General features: G+C 36.4%; 2 protein-coding genes across 3 annotated transcripts in view; both read right to left on the bottom strand.

Moving 5' to 3' along the window:
- RB195_026171 (uncharacterized protein) overlaps positions 1 to 5,815 on the bottom strand; it is a gene marked incomplete at both ends in the record, with an annotated part of 16,531 nt that extends 10,716 nt beyond the window's left edge. Inside the window, 4 exons of the mRNA XM_064214606.1 lie at positions 3,705 to 3,723; positions 3,798 to 3,808; positions 3,908 to 3,981; positions 5,784 to 5,815. Coding sequence (XP_064070487.1) covers positions 3,705 to 3,723; positions 3,798 to 3,808; positions 3,908 to 3,981; positions 5,784 to 5,815 — 136 coding nt within the window. The remainder of the gene's footprint in view (positions 1 to 3,704; positions 3,724 to 3,797; positions 3,809 to 3,907; positions 3,982 to 5,783) is intronic.
- Positions 5,816 to 17,498: 11,683 nt separating this feature from the next.
- RB195_026170 (uncharacterized protein) lies at positions 17,499 to 20,102 on the bottom strand (the record flags this gene model as incomplete). 2 transcript variants are annotated; one of them, XM_064214605.1, is made up of 9 exons in its annotated part: positions 17,499 to 17,591; positions 17,725 to 17,755; positions 17,803 to 17,831; positions 17,918 to 18,007; positions 18,066 to 18,182; positions 18,245 to 18,331; positions 18,431 to 18,531; positions 18,777 to 18,927; positions 19,038 to 20,102. In XM_064214605.1, the coding sequence occupies 9 exons, from the start codon at positions 20,100 to 20,102 to the stop codon at positions 17,499 to 17,501; spliced, it is 1,764 nt and encodes a 587-aa protein (XP_064070486.1). The 2 variants fall into 2 exon arrangements, with proteins under 2 accessions (XP_064070486.1, XP_013306292.2); XM_013450838.2 differs by lacking the exon at positions 17,499 to 17,591 and having other exon boundaries at positions 17,742 to 17,831; positions 19,038 to 19,167; positions 19,501 to 19,640; positions 19,710 to 20,102.
- Between the last annotated feature and the right edge of the window lie 964 nt (positions 20,103 to 21,066).

Raw genomic sequence — 21,066 nt, 5'->3', positions numbered from 1 at the left:
AATCTCGTGTACAGCTAGTTTATCAAACGTCAACACTTTCATTCATCCGAGATTCGTCGAAAATAGAATAATCCATTCAACTTCTTTCAGTAGATGAAGTATCCAGAAAATACACAGTATTCCTATTCATAATATATTTATGGCAGTGCTACTATGTAATCGTTTTTGCACTACATATTCGCACAATAAACATGAGGTAATTATCCTTGAAAAGTGATTAGAGACCTTTTCTTCAATAACATAACACAAGAGGCTGGTAATTCTAAGGTCTATTCATGGAATCACACTAATAAGCTTAGATTTTGCCCTATTTTACAGTAATCCGTGCAAAATGTTGCATATTTGAGCTTTTCAAAGCGTTCTTTTTTTGAGGCTGCAAAAATAAACATGAGTACATTGCATAAAGACGAATATGAGAAGGAATAATTTTACTGATTTTTAACATTTTAAAACAGTGTTTGTACGATATTTACAGTTTGTTTGAGAAACAAAAACAGGGATATTCTCAAATCAGTCAAATTATTATAGATACTATCTAAATAATTATAGATACTGTATTTTCGAAAAAAAAATTCAAATTTTTAAAAAGGTAGTATCTATAAAAGTTACTTAAAACTTCCGCATATATAAATTGGAAAAAGATGGAATTTCGAGCAAGATGTACTGGATTCCTGAACAGGTTCTTTTTAAATCTTTTTCTAGTGTAGATTCTCGGCCAACCTGTGTTATTTGAATTCAATTATGACAAACTATCAACTAAAAAACTTAAGAATAAAAAAGTGCCTGTTGATACAAATAGAGTAGACCTTCCTATATTTCACGTATTATACTATCTCCAGAAGTGGATACGCTTTTCACTTATCGGAGAAAAAATTGAAAAAAGTTGTTCAAATGAGTTAATGCTAATTTTTATTCTATATTATTCATTGTTAGTGCTCATAGATGAAATAAACAACATACTAAATATGGTTCTCTCTATCACACGTATTCGTAACTCTACTGAGTAACCTACTAATTATAAATATACTTTTCTATCAATGTGCGGAAAAAATCCTTGAATGATCAAATACCAGATCATTTCATAGAGAAAGATTGGGAAATTAAGGTTATTTTAAATCACAGTTTAAAAAGAGGTGCGGTCTTGAATTTCACTCACCACGTGGACTTACTGATGGCTCGACTTAAATTCCACAAATACTGGGGTTACCACTAAAATAGTGTTGAAAAGAAAAATAGGACGTTACTTTAAAAAAATTAGCTCAACAACATATTTTTTGATCTACTAGTAATCTCTAGCCAACTTTTTCTGGATATTTCTCCTGTTCACAAAGGAATGTAGCTTGCAATTGAAAGTATTAACATCATGTCAACTGCACGGTGTTCACCGAGTAAAAATTTTTTTAAAAAAGTTTCAATTATTGCTCATTGCTGTGAAAAATGACCCTAAAATATTGCTCTGGGAGGAGTTGAATGATGTCACCTATTTTTGACTTTTCTTAAGTGACTCAGGAAAAAAATGTGACGACATTTTTTCCACATTCATACACAGTGAAGGAATATATCTAGTAAGTACAACATCTTCTATTCCTAAACATTGCACTTATTCGCTTCACTTTTTGTTCGCTTATTGAGCTGAGTATTTACGAGGTCAAAGAGCGAAAAAACCAAGAACGAAATGCGTGCTTGTCTGGATTTTTCGTTGCCTTTTGAAAGTAAAGACCAATACAAAAGCATATATTATAATCGATGTAGGGACTCTGAATGCGGATGTATGAAAAGAAGTGGTTTCTGACTGTGACGGAAGAGGAGGTGGTGGTGGTGGTGGTGGTTTTGGTCTTGATTGCGACAGAACTTTTATGTCCCCCCGAAAATAATTGGCCAACTGCTTTTCAGAACCACTTGTTAGATGCCATTCTCTCCTTTTGCTTCTAACCAATACCAGCCCCCATTGGAAGTGAAGTAAATCGTTTCACGCTTAGTATGCAGGAATTAATCATTCCATGGATGAATTAGCTGGAGCAATATCCAAAAATTCAAAGTACGTAAATGAAAGGAACAGATAACAAGTTTAAAATATTTAGATTCTGGATAAATGGATAATAGCTGTCTCTTATCGGTAACAGCAAGCTTTCAACGATAAGAAAAAAAAAAGACAAGTATCAAACTGAGTAGAACAAAAAAACTAATAAGTCCTATCACTATCTTTTTTTTCTATCCAGAACCTAATCCATATCCAGGCCTAGGCACTTCCTAGTATTCACGCAATCTACGTTTTTCGTATGTCTACAGGTGTATCTGAGTGAACTAAAATCCTAAGAAGGATATAATAAACGAAGAGATTTACTGGAAGTACTATATATTAATGTACTCAAAGCGTTAAGCATAATCTTCGGATTATCCATGGGAACGTGTTGAGGCTAACCCACAAAAAAATCCGCTCGATTTCTATTTATAAACTAGAGATATTTGCACAAATACAAATTGATACCGTATTACCAGTGGGAACATGTAGACGCGAACGCGTAAAAAAATCCATGCGATTTTCCTACATAAACTAGACATATATGTACAAATACAGATTAATACCGTAGTGCCAGTAAAGAATTCGAGAACAGTGCCGATATCTCCGAGAGCACTGAGCAAAACACGTTTTTTTCATATACAAAATACAAAACTCTTAAAGTGACTTGAAATTACCTTACCGTAATACTAATTACAAAACCTGAAGGTGATAAACGGATTCGACAAAGAATAGACCAACTCGGATCATTTTGCGGATTTTGATTGAAGAGAGTTAGAACGGACCTTCTCTAGGCTTCTGCTTGTTTTAAGGAAAAAATATCCGTCACGTGAGAGTAACCAAATAAAACTAAGTAGGTGCACTTCTTAATCACATGGATATCCTAGTCTTTTTCCTCCAAGGAGATATTTTAGGTTGTTCTCTTTTTTTCTAAGTTAATAAAAAAATGTGATGTTGAGGAAAAAGAGTTCGTCAAGTGAAAGTGACTCATTAAAATCAAGTAAGTGAATTTCTTAAACAGGTGTGAATCCTAGTCTTTTTCCATTTAGGGATTGTTTCAGGTTATTCCATTTTTTTCCTAGATAATAGAAAATGTGGTAACAAATTTGTGGTTCTGGATTAGAGAACGGAACGTATTACGTGGTTGTGATATAGCGTCGATATATGCCATATGCAGTAGTTGCTACCTCCTCTATCCGTGGTTCGGCGCGAAAAACGAACTCAGTCAAGCGCGACATTCCTTCACTCATCGCCCCAGCCGCCATTTGCACAAATAACCGCATCCACTTTCGGAGGAAATACAAAACGCTTTTTAATAGTAGTTTTTCTACATTATTAGAATAGAAAAAATAAATATACAAACTTTAATCACATACTCTACATCGAACCATGTACATGTGAATCCGCGATCATTAGCTGATCAAGAAAAGCGCATCAAAAAAAGCACGGTCAGATTTTTATGGATTTCCTAAGGAATAGCACTGCATACCGGAGCACACTCCACACATATAACTAGGACTAACAGTAACCGTTAAAGACAATTTACTTTTTTAAACTTCGAATAAAATTAATTTAAAAACGTCCCACTTCTTCAAAATGAAAAAAAATGGCACTGAGAAAGTTATTAGTTAATAGTTAAGACCACACAATAGAATGGCAAAACTTTAAAAAGCTTTTTAGTTACCTAACCACCGATCTAGTTCCTTGAAATTCCGGATTTTCTACTTCCTTGTCGCTCGCTACTACGCGTTATTCAGCCATGCTTCTATGGTTCTACGGAGAAGAAATCTAAATAAACACCCACATATTTGAAACCGCTGCTATCTGATGTAGAATTCGTATCTCGTGAAAGTAAAAAATGGGGAAAAAAGAAGTCTGAAGACATGCCTCCAGAGAACTTGATCTTCCATCCGAGGAACGGATCTCTTCCCGCTAAGTCCGCGCTAGTGATTTCGAATCTCCTAGAATTGTGAAGTGGACATGAGCAAATATTCACCACATTTCTAAAGTAGTTCTTTAGAATTTTCAAATGTTGGTGAGAAAAGTAACACATAATTACATGTCCGGATGTTGACGACATAAGAATTACCATAAACAAGCATGATCAACTCGTGGAACATGAAAACTAAGAAAAGTCTTTCTAAGTTGCATATTCTAAGGTAAACGATCCCATTTCCCTAATCTGTATAGAAACTCGGAATTTTCTAGTCTAAATTACGTAAATCTACTAAAAACAGTCTATCTAAAAGTGAATGAGAGTTCCTTTAAGCGAAAAAATGTTACAAGATGATATTTCCAAAAAAAGTGCAGAGAAAACAAAGAATGAGAGCGAGTAGGAGAAAATGATATTTAAAAATATCAACCCTTTATTGAACAGGTTTTTAAGTGGTAGCAGGTAGAACAACGCAAAAAAAAGAATAATTTTGTAAAATGACAAAATTCCGATCAGGAAAAAAAAAACAGGGCCTACATCAATAATAAATGTTGCAGAAGAAAAAATGAATCATTCAGTAATTTTTATAGGCTTAGTACAATACTGAAATTGTAAAATCCTCCACAAAAATACCGTATAGCATCAAAAATAACATTTTGTTACTCATAACGGAGGCCACAGGACAATGCGAAAAAAACGTCGATGCCATGTCGGTCGAGTGTGTATGAAAGTTCTATCGATTATTAAAAGCAATGTGATCGATTGTCGAGAGATCACAGATCAAAATACGGTATCCATCTAATCTAAGATGAGAATTTTGAAAGCGAAGCAGTGATGATTCTCTGGAATTTCTCTTCCCGAGATCTTTCGAGTGAAGGGTAACTATCTGCATGTGGTTCAACCAGAAAGAAGAAAAAAAAAAGAAGAAAAGAATCGATCCATGATTTTTAAGGTTTTTCACATATGTATGACATTTTAATTCTTTTCAAACTAAATGTTTTATATTAAGAGAATTTTAGGATTTTTAAAATAAATATCGTTAATAAATTAACAGTTGCAAATCATGCGATAAGTGAAATCCTACCTTTTTTTAGGAGGACTCTTCCCAAGTGGCTCCCAAAATCAACTGAGATGTGAATTTTTCTTTTCAAACGATATTTCTTCTACCTTGACTTGTTGTTATTTGGTATAGTAAAAGCTTTTAAAATTAAGGACAGAATTCCCAAGAAAATCTCATTCTAGGATTTACGTACATTTGTATTCTGCTTTCATTTCGTCGTTGTCAAGGGGACAAATGCAGCATTCTACAGCCAATTTCATCTTCGAGGATCTCATCTGGACGAGAAAAATAATGAAAGTATACTGAAACCGAGCGCACTGCGTTCTTTTGATTTTTTTCTCATTGTTTTTTTTCTTATTCTTCTTTGTAGATCATTCCCTCGGAATATTTCTCTTGTAATTTTCCAAAATAATCCCTCTCCTTGACTTCTTTATCTTCCATTGACAAAAAGTTATTTTACAACGACTTGTACTCAGTATACACCTTATTCCATAATGATGATTCGATTCGACACAACGTTCCCGAAATTAGCGGATAACGTTTCATCATATCCTAAAATGTGATATTTTTAATATAAGCTTGAGAATTTTTCAGGTAAGGTTGGGATTTTTTCGACCATAAAAATAAACCCAAACTATTGTCTTATTTTGAAAGTGCTCGTATTTTTTTCCTTATAATTTCTCGAGTTACTTGGGATGAGAAGAGTTTAATTTTGTACACATAATTGTAGTGAAATTGCAGTAGCTGACTGAGTAAAATTTTATACTCACCCTGAGATCCTGGAATTACACTTCCCATGCATTTTCAACGCTTTTCAATTGCAATTTGTTTTTCAAATATTTTGCTGAGAATTTCTCGACTTGTCTGCTAAAAAAAATAACTAATTGACAGACGTACAAACGCCTAATAATTATCTGAAAGGATGGAGTAATACATATAACATATTTAATCGTTCATAAAAAACACTAAGTTATTCCGTGGAATTTGTACTACTTCGCGAACTTTGCCGTTTTCCTAAAAAAAAATAGCGTTATCCACGTTTTTCTCCTTTTTGAATCTCGCTGACTACAATGAATCATAGTTTTTTGCGGATAATTCCAGCTTTCCGAGTTCTATATGTACTTCAGGAAGACAAGAACAGTAACGTTCAGAATTATATACCCCAAACTTGTGAATATAACCACATCAGGGTCGGTGTTGATGCAACAAAAATAGTATTCTAGCACTTTTTGTTTGTTGTTGTTTTATTTTTTCTTTTTGTTTGTTGTTTTTTTATTTTTTTACCTCCAGAATAAATAAATGATCTCTTCTGTCATCTATTAATCACCTGAATAATATCGTCTTCTCAGCTTCATACGATTTTCAGTGTTACTCCACGTTTTAGTTGATTCGGATTTTCTCAGCAAATTTTACATCCAGAACATCTCAGAAATTTCTATCCTGCTGCTTTTCCGTGTTTTGCGTGCCAGATACTTATACTTTTCTCTGTTGCAGAAAAAATTTTTCGTCTGTTAAGCATGGAGAAAGAGCAGTATTCACAGATTTTATGAGAAAATCTCTACTCTCTGCAACTTTTTGAAGAACATTTCACAAACAACGGAGAACTAGCCCTGTAAAAATTGTCGGTGACTTCAAAATTAGGTAGACAACTAGGATTTTTGTCATATTTTTGCTCCTGAAAAGAATCAGATTCAACAAGGTGTATAAATTCTTCCGATCTCGTTCTAAATGTATTTTCACACAACTTTCTGCTGTTTCTCTTTCAATCATGTCATTAGCCAAAATTTTTTAAATTGAAAGTATTATTCCGCTTTAAAATCTCTATAAAGATCTTTACGATCAATTTATTTATGCTCAGATAATTCCACTATTCTGTTCGTTGAATTTTTTAGTAGATTTTCTCTCCAGCAACTCCGTTGAAAGGCACTTGTTATGGCTATTTGGCCAACTTTTCTCATTTGTAGATATGTAGCTCAAATCCCATCATTTAGCTGGATTTTTCATTTGACGGCAATATTCGCACTTGTAACAACTGTTAATTTTTATGTTGTAACAATTAAATATGTAAATGTGATAAGCTGAAAAAGAGGAACTCTGCTGCCGTATGTTTTCTTCTCATTTGAGGATTCACGATGCAAAGAATTTTTCAGACGTCTGTGAACTTCATATTCTTACAGAACCTTTACATTTTTTCTTATTTCTCCACATAATAGCGTCATATGTACTGTTCACACAATCCATGAATGCTAAGCACTGAAGACCTTTGCTAAGCTCAGCTATATGGTTTCCTTTCCTTCATAAATAAATCATACGTGGGAGAGGCTAAGGCTTCATTCACGCTTATTGGTAACGCCATTTGGCTAATCACATAAGTGTGGATTTAAATTCCTGAATATTCAAGGACGAGCGCAGTAAATCCTACCTGAATGAATTGGATCAATTTCAAATCCAAAACAACCATATTAATACCAGTATCATATATTATTGTTTATCATTACGTAGATGTTGGTTCTGTTATCTTATGAAAATCAGAACGTATTTCAGGCTAACGAAGCTTTTCTCCTAAGAATACCAGATTTTTCACGCCAATCCATACTCTGCAATCTCTTTTTGATCATTCTTCATCACCTTCTTCACCGATAATTTTTGTAACATTGATTTTTTTCATAGAAAAATCTAGTTACGCCTTTTTTCTGTCCTTGCAATCTTTTTTTCTTTATTTACATTTTTCGTATGTCGCATTTCAGCTGGTTACCCACCATTGAATTTTATACAGGTTCTGTTTAAACCAACATAAATGTGTTAAGGAAACAACATTGAAATTAGTCCGTTATTTTACGCATAATCCACAAAACTCTAAAAATCAACAAAGCAGACTCGCACAGCGATTTTTTCTAGAATACATTTGACCTTTTTTGATACAAAAAACCCTTTTCATTTCCATTTATAACCTTAAAAATTGTATATGCACAGCATTTCGTTCATATTTTAGGTATATCATTGGGGACGCGTGGTTTTCGTTTTCCATTAATTTTTGGAGCTCGTTTTCTCTGTTCTGCCTCATGGCCTTTAAATACAAAATGATGCCAATAAAAAAAAGGAAAAAAAGAAAACTAATTTTACTTCACCTATTAACGAAATAGAAAATTGGGTAAAATAGGGTCTTAAGAAGTCGTTTTTTCCTTCATTGTAAAAAAGTGTGGGGAGCTGACATTTTTATGGCATGAAATTGTTGTTAAAATTTCACCGTTCATGCCTGGTTATAATACATAAAGTGTTTGTCGTTGATCCACGGTTTTAAGGTGTAGCTACGTTTTTAATTCAGATTCCAAAGAAATATGGCACCAATCTATCGACAAAGGACGGTTAGATGCTTTGGTCAGCCTTGAGCAGTAAAGAACTAGCGACTGAACCACCACACATAGTGGTGACCTCTTACCACTGCTCTATTACACCCGTTGTTCTCAATATTAAAGTATTTACTTTACTCAAACAGATGCAGTCCTTTCTTCTCCTTTATCTCTAGGATTCCAATATAGAAAATGAAAGTTTGAAAGCCTTGAACTTCTAACTTCTAATTTATCCCTAAATTCAGATAAAAATCATCGAAGAGGAGTCGAATCCTCCAAAACGGCGACATTTTAGCGTCTTATACTGCACACCCATTATCCTAAGTCCAACGAAGTCCATGAAAGCTGTCGCTTTTACCTTTCAGAGGTCAATTAAGCATGTGCTGGAAGGTTCATGAATCGTTTATGCGCAAATGCACCCGTCAGCCGTCACATGTGAAGTGTTGAAAATTGCAAATCAAAGTCGCATGTCTCATAGTTATAGCGAAATGTGTTGGAAGCTTTTACGTATGTATGTATGTATATATGTATGTGTTGTTCATTCGTTGTTTTCTGGATGAGCTTCTGGATGAGGTCAGACTGTCACACATTCGACACCTCCATGTTCGGCCAATTACGAAGCATTGTTGCCCGACCCATCTCTTCTATTCTACTTAATTACTGCCGGATTTGTATCCGGTTCACATCTGCTAGCTTTGCATCTATCAGAGGCATCTATTTCCAGACGTTTATGAGGAAACCGTAATCAACTGAGTTGTTAAAACATAAATGATGCTACCGATGATAGAGCTTGGAAGTAACATTTAAAAAATTATACATAATTAAATTTTAACATTAAAATATCACGAGCATCCTATCATCTTTTTCATCCCTAAATTCTCTCCGATTGAATTCTTTTAAGTGACTAAGTGAGATCCTGAAGATTTCTCTGTCTTCCACGACAGCGCCTTTTTTTACATGTCACAGTAAATAATTATCCTTAAACAGATACTAAAATTTCCACGCAAACGTCCAAACACACGGTAGAACTCCAAAAGTTATACACTTAGATTAGATATGCGCATTCGCAATATGATGCCTAAGTAGACGTTAATTTTCTCCAATTAAATTTTTTCGTTGCACTTTCACTTAATGAAATACAGAGCGTCTATGGATTTGAACCGTCTACGAACGTTTTGTTCTTATCCACTTTTTTTTCCTTCTCTTAGGAGCTTACTATTTATATACTAAATATCCTACTTTATCAATCCAAAACACGAAAACAATGCTCATAGGAGATGAAATCAAGCTTTTCTCATTACCAACGTCTTTCATTAGCAACGGATATGTACTAATACGAAAATTGGTTGATTTATTCATTGCATTGTTATGCGCGAACGAAACATATGCAAGCAATTATAACGATTCCCAAAGCTGCTTGTCTTCCCCGGCATAACGTTGCTTCATTTTTATTTTGTGCACAGAAATTGTATTTTTTAGAAAAAAAAAGTTGCTGAGAACGATTTCATATAATAGAATCGTAAAAAATCCAAAATGTTCTAACTAACTTAATTATTTATACCTACAATTAATTGCCTTTCCGTTACTTCGATGAGGATTCGTAGCATTCAATGATTTTTAGCAGTAACATTATTGAAACTTCGTGATTATTCAAATGATCTTCTTACTTCTATTATTCCGATACTAAAAACAGCGCCATATTCTTCAAAAGATTCATCCCAACGGGAGGTCCACATTTTCCCTAATTTTCATTTTCTTCCATGATCCTGTTCACCAGCTTTTGCGTTCAAGATTTTCCGTGATGATTCCTTTGCATCATTTTTCTTTTTTTTTCAACTTCTTCTACTCTTTCATTTCTGCCTTTTCCCTAACATTTTGAGCTCTAAAGGTTTCAAAAGAGGAACTAAAGATAGCACAGACGATAAAATCACTTATGCGAATTATTGTGGGGTTATTATTGAAATATTAGAATATTGCATAACAATATATCTACAATAAAACACGATGTATAAAATATAAATGATGTAGTAGAATATGTATTGAATTATTATTGTAATGTGCACTATGTACGTGAATATGAAGCGAATTCTTAAAAACAAAAAGCTTCAGCTTGATTGAATTTTTTTCAGAAATATAAATCAGATTACCAATTACAGTACTATCACCCATCACATATTCCAGAGATATGTCTATATCTATATACATGAAGTGTCTAAACGGTAAAGAGCACGTAACGCTGCCAACTCGTCCACACACGTCAAAATTGATAAATATGGGACTTACGTTGATGGTTGTCCCTTGGGAACTTCATTGTTTTTCTTGCACTTCTGTTTGATATTTTTTCTAGATCAGCTCAATCTATCAGAATCCGTGAAAATCTCACAATCTTATATTTCCATGTGTACTACATCTAATAATAAATACACTACCACCACTTCCTTGAAAAACTAAAACGATAATGAAATTGGTGCTCTAAAAGCGTAATATTTAAAAGTGTTTGAATATCACGCGCAATAGGATAGCATTTTTAATTTGCTGCTCTCAAAATCCATTAAAACACGATGAAAAGTTATTCAAAGTCAAATATGTAAAAGTAGTAAACGTACAATAGTAAAATACGGTTCAATAGTTATCGGATACACTTCAAATAAAGTGCTAAGTGCAAAAGTAGGGAGCAGAGGTCATGATGAGTTCGTTTTGTGGGCTCAATTAGACTTGACACCATCGTGATTTCGTTATAGGCAAACGCGATTTATGTGAGTATCTCGTCCCCAGTCGCTCGACGATTTTGAACGTTTCCGTCATTTTTTTCACTTTTCCGTTATTTGTATTCCACCAAACTTTAATCGAGTGAAAGAAATCCTTATTGGCAAAGAATTGTTTGAAAATGTTCTTAGTACATGCTAAGGGGCGAGTGTTAGTGATTGAATTACGGAAAAGTAGTGTGCAACGGCTAAGGGGACAAGCAGTCAACCGAAAGACGAACGTTGCCAGTGAATTAGCACTGATCCTATTTGCAGTCACCACTGAATGGTAACATCCAGACACAAATGTTATTAACATTAACGCCTCATGCGCTTGTTCGTTTCTTATTACAGCCTCATATTTACGTACTGTTTTGTTATTTGGAAGAGTTGTAACTCAACGTCCGCATCAAATCGTTTCTTTTTATTTCTCAAATTTTGTCCGTTTCCGTTTTCCTTCACATTCTTTTTCCATTACTTTACAGTTGATTTCTATAAGGAAAAAAAAACCAATTTAAACTGGTACATTTTCGTAGCTTAAAGTGCATATAATTTTAGGAATTTATAGTGCTATGGGGGGTGGATTAGTGCTCTTCGCCAGCGCTCATTTGCATCACAACCAATTCGCGTTTATTCGGTTTCCACACTTCTTTCTTCCCATTGTTTTTTTTTTTCGTTTTCACATTCATTCCATGTACTCCTTTTCTAAGCATTTTTTTCCAGGAGAAAATTGATTTCTATTGCGACGTAATTGTAAGCAGTCTCATTTAAAGGCAGCGTATAGTAGCGAAATTGACGTAGTACGGAAATACCAGGAAAACTGTTGAGTTTGGGGTGTAGATTACGGAATTCAGCGCGGCTCCTCTCAGCTTCCCCTAATCGTCGTTAAAAACGAAACTCAGCGGAAGTGGAAGACGGCGTTTTTTTCCCTAGGAGGTAAGTTGGAACGCGCCACAAGTGTGTACGCGCCGCGTGTTCTAACGCGTTCTAACACGCGGAACGTGTTCTAACGCGCCTAGTAGGAAGAAATCCCGTTCCCACGCTGTTTTTAAGGACGACCAAGGAGAATTGAGCGATCAAACGCTGAGTTCCGTAACCTACAACCCGAACTATACAGGTTCCCTGGGGTTCCCGTACTGCGACAATTTCATGATATTCTGCCTTTAAATACCGTTCAAAAGTAGCCACAACAGTAGTGCATATGGTTCGAGCAATCCAGTGCTTTATGGGAATTCTGAGAATCTAATCCGTGGAAAGTCGCCTTATCAGCACTTTCTCGGTGAAAATATGAACAATGGTTAAAAAAGGTATCCTTTATCCTTCATCACCGAGATCTATACTCCTTTTTTCTACTTACTTAAAGAAAATGTGATGATTTTGATATCACCCATTCAAAAAAAAAAAACGAAAAAAGGAACGTGTTCATGGTGAAACGCTCAAGAAGGGTTCCATTCGGAACAAAAACGAATGCCTCACGTTTTTCTTCGGAAGAGAGATCCTATTTTTAGAACGCAATATAATTCAAACTAATTGCTACAGATAAATTATGTGCTTTTTTCAGAGGAAAACTTTCTATTTCTCTACGAAGTTTTTTCGTGATCTTCCTACAACAATTTTTATTCTAAACATCTTTGCAAAATCTAGATATCGAATTCACGAAAAGTTATGGATATTCTCTCTCGCACTTGCAAAGTCGAGGTCTTGCTGCGTACAATACAAGCTGTCACGGCGGTACTCTTGTGAAAGAGGGTACGATCGCAGTCCAGGTGTTGATTAGGTTTAAAAAACGGGCATTAATGGGATAGCCGCTACGACAGAAGTCTTTTGGCACACAAGAAAGAGTTCCTTTCAAAATCCTATGCCACAAGTGCAGTATGATTCGGAGAGAAATGAGGATTAGGAAAAAAAACTCCAAGCTGATTTTTATATGGCAATGTGCTGAATGGGATTTACGAGAATAAATACCTCACGGCTGGCGCAACGAAAGCGTTGTACTTACGGCAGTTTATGGCTGATGCGAGCGTTCGTAAACAAGCGCTAAGGTCATCCAGTCTGAGACAGCTGTCCGATGACCCTGGCAAGTTTTGTGCTCCTCATTCTTCGCCAACTTCTGCCGCTCTGCTTCAATCCTCCCCTTCACTCCACCCTCCTTATTAACCCCCGTTATTAATCGTCTACATTTTCTCATTTTAATACGAATTTTTTTCCCAATTTTCCTATATAATTCCCCTTACCACGTCGCTTCTGCGTGTTTCTGAGGATTTTGTGTGACTTTGTTTTCATCTGAGCATTCAAAATGACCTTAGTTTTTAAGACTAAAGGCAAAAAGTAAATACCTGTTTCGAATTATCAATTGCAGAAAATTTTTAAGATTCAAAGAACATCTCATCGTTCACAACGTTGCTTTATGATGGGAAAAAAATGCTGGAAAAGCTCCGCTGAGATTAGGTTAGAGAATTGTCTAGGATTAGCGTCTCGTCGAATTTTAGGATTCTTTTTTACTACTGTTCACCTAAGAAATTAAGGAAATTTCCTAAAACATTGTGCAAAAAGTATAGACTTCGTTCTTCATCTATATCGAAAATGAATTTTGAAGTATACAGTATTGGGAGACTGTAGAAAGAGTTATGAGTGCATTCGTTGCAATGTATGACATAATGATAATTACTTACTATCACTGTTTATCTCATGAAAAAAATTAGAAGAGGGTGAGAGTCTAAATGCTAACTGGATAACCTGAATAATTTTGAAATCTCCTCTTCAAACAGGAGATAAGAAACCCTAAGCGCGCGATCCGAAAATGTTTTGGAAATGAGTGGATTTTGAAAGTTTTTGATCCTCAATCACAGCTTGGAGAGAGATTTCGGAATGTTTAGGATTAAAAAAAAATGTATGTAAGCAGAACATGCGAGTTGAATACAATTACAGCATTCCAATACTAAGCTTTTAGATCCCAGGTCAGTCTGGATGGCTTAAGTTCAAAGTGTATGATTTGCCGAGAGAAAAATTTGGCGACAAATTTACACTGAAATATTTTTATGTTAAAACAAATGCACTCCATTTGCTTAACACAGGATGCAGATCGTATTGGCTAGTCTTCGGAACAAAACCATAGTTAATTTTTAAACATTCAACGTTTCGCGCCTCATTTTTGCTGACCTAGCCCTCAGCTCGGATTTGTCAGCGATACCTCAGGCTACCTACAGTGTTCCACCGGACATATGCGTTAGAAATCCTTTACTTTGCCTCAACATTGCCCAGATCCTAAGGAACTATAGGCAAAAGGACAATCAATATATGTGCTTAATATACGTAAAAATTTAGATTTTCTATTTACTAGCAGCAAAAGGCAGAGGGAAAATAAATGCTCTGAGATGACAGACATGATCCAAATGTTTGTTGGACCTAAAGTTAGTTCACAAGAATCCACTCGTCTCTAACACTCATTTCTCAAATAATTTTTCAGGAAAAAAAAACCACAAATGTATTAGATGTAAAAATAAATAAAGGGTAAAAAATTATAGACAAATCTATGATAAATGATATATATCTTATAAATTTTACTACCCTCAACGTTCGCAATTGAAACTAGGACGCTCGTCGAATTTTCACTCCTGGTCACACTACTCGGAAACATGAAATGTAGAATCGGCCAGTCTACGAGGAGCCAGGAAAGCTTTGTAACCGTTTTTGACATCTTCCAAAGGGTTTCTTCAAAAACAAAACCACACGAAGACAATATGAGTGAGAATCTTACAACTGTTTTCGAAGCTTTGGGACATTTAGCAAATCTTACATCATACGCCTGCTAGCAATTCTTTAAAAAAAGTCGCATATGAACTAAGAAATCAACTATCGGCTCAAAATCAAACACAAATTCCTTGAAAAACATTTGAAATAATATTACACACTGATGGATTTTTTCGCTTTAGTACTCTTCTTCAATACCTATTCTTTTACTGAGGCTTTTTCATATGGTAGTATAATGTGGATGATTGGAATTCATTGCGGATACTCTATAATTGTAGGGGTTAGCCTTTCTTTTTTTTTTGAGGTGCTTCAAAAACAACAACTACTCTGCATGGAATCCACCAAAAAGTATGTCCATTGAGTCTACCTAACGTTGCAATGGTTATGCATGCAACCATTTAATCTCTTTGTGAAACTGATGTTAATAAATTTACCACCATCGCAGTAAAACCTGTTTCCAATACTTTTTAGGAACTTAAGAGCAAGCTTTTTTGGACGAAACTTTTTCTAGTTCCAGTTTCTTTGCAGTTTTTTGTGATGTTCAGTCGTTCTTCCATGTATCACGGTTTTGTGAGAAAGTGAAATGGGCGAACTGTTCATAAGTAACGCAAATACGTGGTACATGATGACCTATAGATAAATCTTACATACACAATGTTATATAATATATATATATATATATATATATATTATATAACATATTTTCAGTCGCTCTAAGAATTCGTTCTGGAATATTTGCTCAACTCTCCATCAAAATCGTTCAAATTATAGCCAAACATAACCCCACGGGATGAGGGAACAGTTACCACAACTGTTTCGTCTAACCTATTTGTCAAATCTCACCTTTTACAATAAGCTTCTGGCGGTTTTACAACCACAGTCTCCAATCCAAAGATTAATAGAGGACGTGAATTCCTACTTTTTGGTAATGTGTTTGATTTCTCGTGGTGAAATTCTCGCACACACGATCACCCTCAGGAATGAAGAAGCGGTCTCAATTTGAAAATAAGTAATCCTTAAAATTGACTAAAATGACGCAAAAATCTAAAATATATTTGTGTTAGTTCTTTCTGTAAGCTCAATAAAAAACATTTAAGTAACATAATTACATAACATTATATATCATAATCACAGTTCTCCAAAGGGGATTTAGATTTGGCGCTCGGGAAAAACTGCAAAACATCAACTTCTCATAATCCTCACTACTCTCTCAGCCACATAATTTTACTGGGACCCTTTAAATTACCGCATTCCATTTCAGGAATAACTAACATCTCAGCTTGCTTTGATCATGAGTCTACTATTCACAACATTTCCCGTCAAATCAGTTAGGGATGAATGCCACTTCCAATAACTCCTACACCGCGATGGTTTTGGGCATTCACCTACTGACTTACTAGATTCAAACAACTAACTTACACTTAATTATCTTGACCATCTCCTTTTCTGACGATTTTTCTTCCTTCAGTACTTTTCTGTAGGCACTTACATCGGCTACCACATTAAATAAAAAATAGTAAACAAATGCGGTATCAGTAGGCAAAATGATCCAATTATGTTATTCATATTATTCATATTCAAAAATAAATGCCTCTACACACTCTCGACAGCACACGTACACAAGTTCAACATAAATTAATTATTAGCATTTGCCACTACACGATAATTGCTAGTTTTTACTTCTCAGAAGATAAATTCTTTCAATAAGAGACACATGGTTATCCAAAATGAGATAAAATATTCCCTTGAATGATGTAATGGGTGCAGCAAAAAATTGGATATCCAACCGTATCAGCTTAATTCAATTTTTTTAGTAACAGAGAAATTTGCAACTAGTTCAATTGTAGCGGTATCTTGGCCTAGAATTGGACCTAAATCTCGTTGAATTAACCACCGAATTTTTTTTCTGCTCCCGAATATCGTCTGAAAACTGATATTGCATTGATTTGAACTGTACAAAGTCCTATTTTTACATCGTCTACCTCCGCTAAATTTTGGGGATGTTCTTAAGACGTGTTGAATATAGAAAACACTCATCGCCGTAACATATTCCAGAGAAGCACTCATCAATTCTGATTTTCTTTTCCTTCAGAAATGCGAACATTCTGGGGTAGAAAAGGCAAACCGATCACGTTGCCGTGTACGCTACCTACTCCAGACGATACGAACTTCACGTTAGAGTGGAGGAAGGATAACAAGCTGATAATGAGTGCCTACGGATCAGAACCTGGACATGCCTCGCCGTCATTGCAAGGTTAGCAGAGACTTTTTGAAAGTCGCAGAATTTTTATGATTTTTAGAGGAAAATGAAGTAATTTATTTCACCATAATTTATTAATCTCTGCTTACATAACTTTCAATAATCATTATTTCTATACATAATAGTGTCAAATTGATCCCGTATATTATCACAAATTTAGAAGTTAGTCACTAAGCAACAAATAAACCATAATTGCACCTGGAATAGGAATAAATTGCCTCTGAAGTTCATGGATTGTTCTTAACTTGGCTATTTCTAGACGCGTTTAACAATTAACAAAATATAAATCCACAATAAATATCTATAGTACATGTTAATAGAAATAGTGAACCCGTAAACTTCAAAAAACTGCTACTTCGATCCTATTCTATGATATGTCGTTTAATTTACACAGACGATACGCGATGTGTAATAGAAAGAGCGAAATCCCTGATGGTCGTTTGTTTGTACATCAGTTTCGATAAAGAAATGTACCTACAATGTATGAACCGGTCATGGCTAAGGAATTTCTTTCTATTTAGAAAGCAGTATTCAGTCATTATGCAAGTGCCTGACGTTCAAGAACCGTAAATTTCACAATTCGCAAAATGATAGTGAATCCACTTACTAATATCACGAGACGGGTCAGTCGTAGTTCCCTATCCATTCGTTATCCTCAAACGCAATTCGATTAGCCGAGGCCGACCCGTAAGCGTTCACGGCAAGAACAAGAATCTAAAAAGAAATCCAGCAATCAAGGATTGAATCAGGACAACAGAAGAAATCATTGGCAATCATAGAACGACGAAACCATTCCTCACCTCATCGGCATTCTTTACTCGTGCCGTTGTTTTTGTGATTGACATAGATTTCCATGCTCCCTTTCGTCTGCGATGGTATACATGATACACCTGGAATTAATGACAGCTTGAGATCGCACCAAAAATCAGCAGCCTTCTGCATGCTCACTTCAGCTTTATCACTCCTATCCCAGTTTAATATCGTTGCGTCAGCTTCCGATCTTGTATGAAGATGTGACACCGCCTCGGGACGCAAGTCCAGAACTTCTGCTTGACACTGACGAACCTAGCAATTTTTTATCTCTCTACGTTGCTGGATACATCACTCGTACCACGTAACATGCCTACCTGGCTTTCAAACTCTAGGCAATTCGAACCAATAAGCCTCGTCAGCTCGAAATTGCTATCACACATGCCGAGGCAGTGATATGGTATCTGAAACAACGTTCTTCCGAGAAACAGGCGTAGTACAAAAAATTGTTGAAGGGAATATGTTTTTCGCACTTATTTGTGAGAAATCTTGTAGAGCCTCACTTTTTTCCTTATGCAGCATCCAGCACTATTCATTTCACTCAACGTGCAGCGAAGGAGGCTTTGAAATTCGTCCAAACAGCGGAATTGCGGAAGAAATGATCCTAAATGAGGATCGTATCATAACTGTAAGGAACCACTATACCATGCTAAAGTATCCGAGTACATTTTATCATTTACACTGTTCTCTGACGTGGATTATCGGGGTGGCGGACGCATAAACAAGTGAAAGTCTTTCTCACAACCTAACCGAGCCACTCTCGCTATAATGAGAAAAAATGTTCATCAACAAATTTTACAACCAACTTTGGTGCAAAGTTTTTGATGAATAAATAAATCACGCAGTTACCTGGTTTAAGTCCCCGCTTCCTTTCGCTGCCCGCGTGGCATACGGAATGACAATGTGGTCTGAACACAGCTCGGGAACAACATTCAAGTGGTGTTTCTGGTGGATTCAACGGTGGGCGCCCGATAGCAAAGGAATGAGCCACAAGATGTATCTGAAAACGAGCACAAATGAGGTCTTCCAGGTATGAAAGAGCTGAATTTTCGCCGCTGATCACGACAGTAACACGTTATCCTCTGCTATGCAAATGAGCAGTGGACTGACCTCTCCATAGTCGTTGCTGTTTCCGCGAACGTGACATTTGTACGTGCCGAAATCAGAGTCCTCCAGTGCACGAATATCGAGCGCTGATACTAGGACCGCAGGGCCTTCTTCAGAAGCGTAGGTGGTGATTCTAGAACGAACTGCGTCCACCTTACGATAAGTGGATCCGACTTTTTTCTCCCATACCATGTGCATCCTCGCGCCGACTCCCATTCTTAGTCGGCATGCCAATGTTGCTTTTAGTGCATCCTGTGGGACATATACAGTGGATGCGTAGCTAACCCCTATGTTCCCGTTAGTAGATGTAGAAAAGTGTAGCACATCTGATGGAGTGGATTTCCTAGATAATTCTGATGCATGTGCCACTACAAATATCGAGTATTTCCCATCTGGTTTTAGATTCGTCAGAGTAATGGATAATTGCTTGGTGGAATGCACAACTTCGTCATGTTTCATTCCTGACGTCTCGATCACATGAACCTTGTAAATGTGAACAAGGTCGGAATATTTAGCTGGTGCGCTCCATTGGATCTCCACTGAAGTGCTTGCTTTCGACACAATTTTTATTAGCTGAGGTGGTGTAGGAGTGTTCGTGTGACTAGTCTGAATGCAGCTGTACATAGACGGAAGATTGATAGACAGACAAGATTGGTAACGGATCCAATGACTTACACCGTCCGATGACCCTCGGCAAAGACCGAGACATGAGCTTTCATCAGCTTGAACGGCATTCGTCTGGCAACATTCGCTGGAATCACGACCGTCAACAATGCACTCAGCGATTTCCGGCAGAAATTGAGCACATCCACTGCGAGCCTCGAAAATCGTGTACCTCTCGATATCGCCCGGTGGCGATTCGAGGCGGCAAAGTGCCCTCGAGCAAACTTCCGATACACCACGATTCCGGCAACAGGACTCAATGTGAGAGGAGGCTTGGTCGTACAGCACAAGCATGACGAGGTAGGCCAGCCTCATCGGAAGTGGGTCAGGGATTGCCTGCCCGTCGCCGCGTCTTGATCCCAACCAACCGCCCGCCCCGAAACGGGTTCGCAAAGTGATAAGCATCGGGCGAAAGGTCGACTTGTCTTGTCCTCTGTTTGTCCAGTCAGACTTATACTTTGATTCTACTTATACAATTTTAGAATATTCTCTGTTGTTGATTTCCCGTCCAATTTTTCCCATTGCAGGCAGCGTTGCGCGCGGATCTGGCTTGGGTCTGACCATACATTCGGTCAGCGGCGACGATGCCGGCCGCTACCACTGCGTCATTACTCGATTCGCAAAGCAACCGACAAGACCTGAGAACGGACCTCCTCTGCGACTTGTCGTTAACGGTAAGAGTTGTGCTCCTTAATTAAGCAAAAGAGAAGTTGACAATCAAAATCTCCAATAGGAACAGGAAGTTATGAATGTGGATTTTAAGGCTCTAAGAACAAACACTAGTATTATGTCACAGGTTCATCATGCACAATCGTTAAGCTGTTTGAGAAAAGAAACCTAATTAGAACAAGATTTTCTGGTGATTACGATACCGGAAAGACCACTTTTTCTTGAGAGCGCAAGGAGTTGGTTCTCTCGCTTGAAATTGAAGAACAAAAGCTGAAGTTTACAAAAAAGGAAAAACCACTCTCAATATAGTTCTATATCTCCATTAGCAGCGTATTTTCAATCTATTTAGATGCCATCTCAAGGAATACATAAATAGAACAGAATAATAGAATAATATCACTATTGAGAGGTTAACGGGTATGCATAGACAACGATATAACATATGGACGGAAAACGCTCACTCCGAATGACTATTTTGTCGGATTTTGCAACTGGAAAAATTTTAACGATATATTCAAAGTTTTCAGGGATATTTCAAAATGGATTGACCTTCTGACGTGGAATATCAGCAAATACAGCAACTATTTGTGAACGTAACCGCGAATAAGTTAAAGAAGTTGCAACCGAGCAGTATGAAATTAGAAAAAGAGTATTCACATCCTCGAGTATATGCAAATAGAGATATTAAAAGCATAATAAG

This window comes from Necator americanus, chromosome X, assembly GCF_031761385.1.
Source record: "Necator americanus strain Aroian chromosome X, whole genome shotgun sequence".
NCBI classification, from domain to species: Eukaryota; Metazoa; Nematoda; class Chromadorea; order Rhabditida; family Ancylostomatidae; genus Necator; species Necator americanus.
Note: the sequence above shows the minus strand (reverse complement) of the source record. Positions and strands in the feature narration are given on the sequence as shown.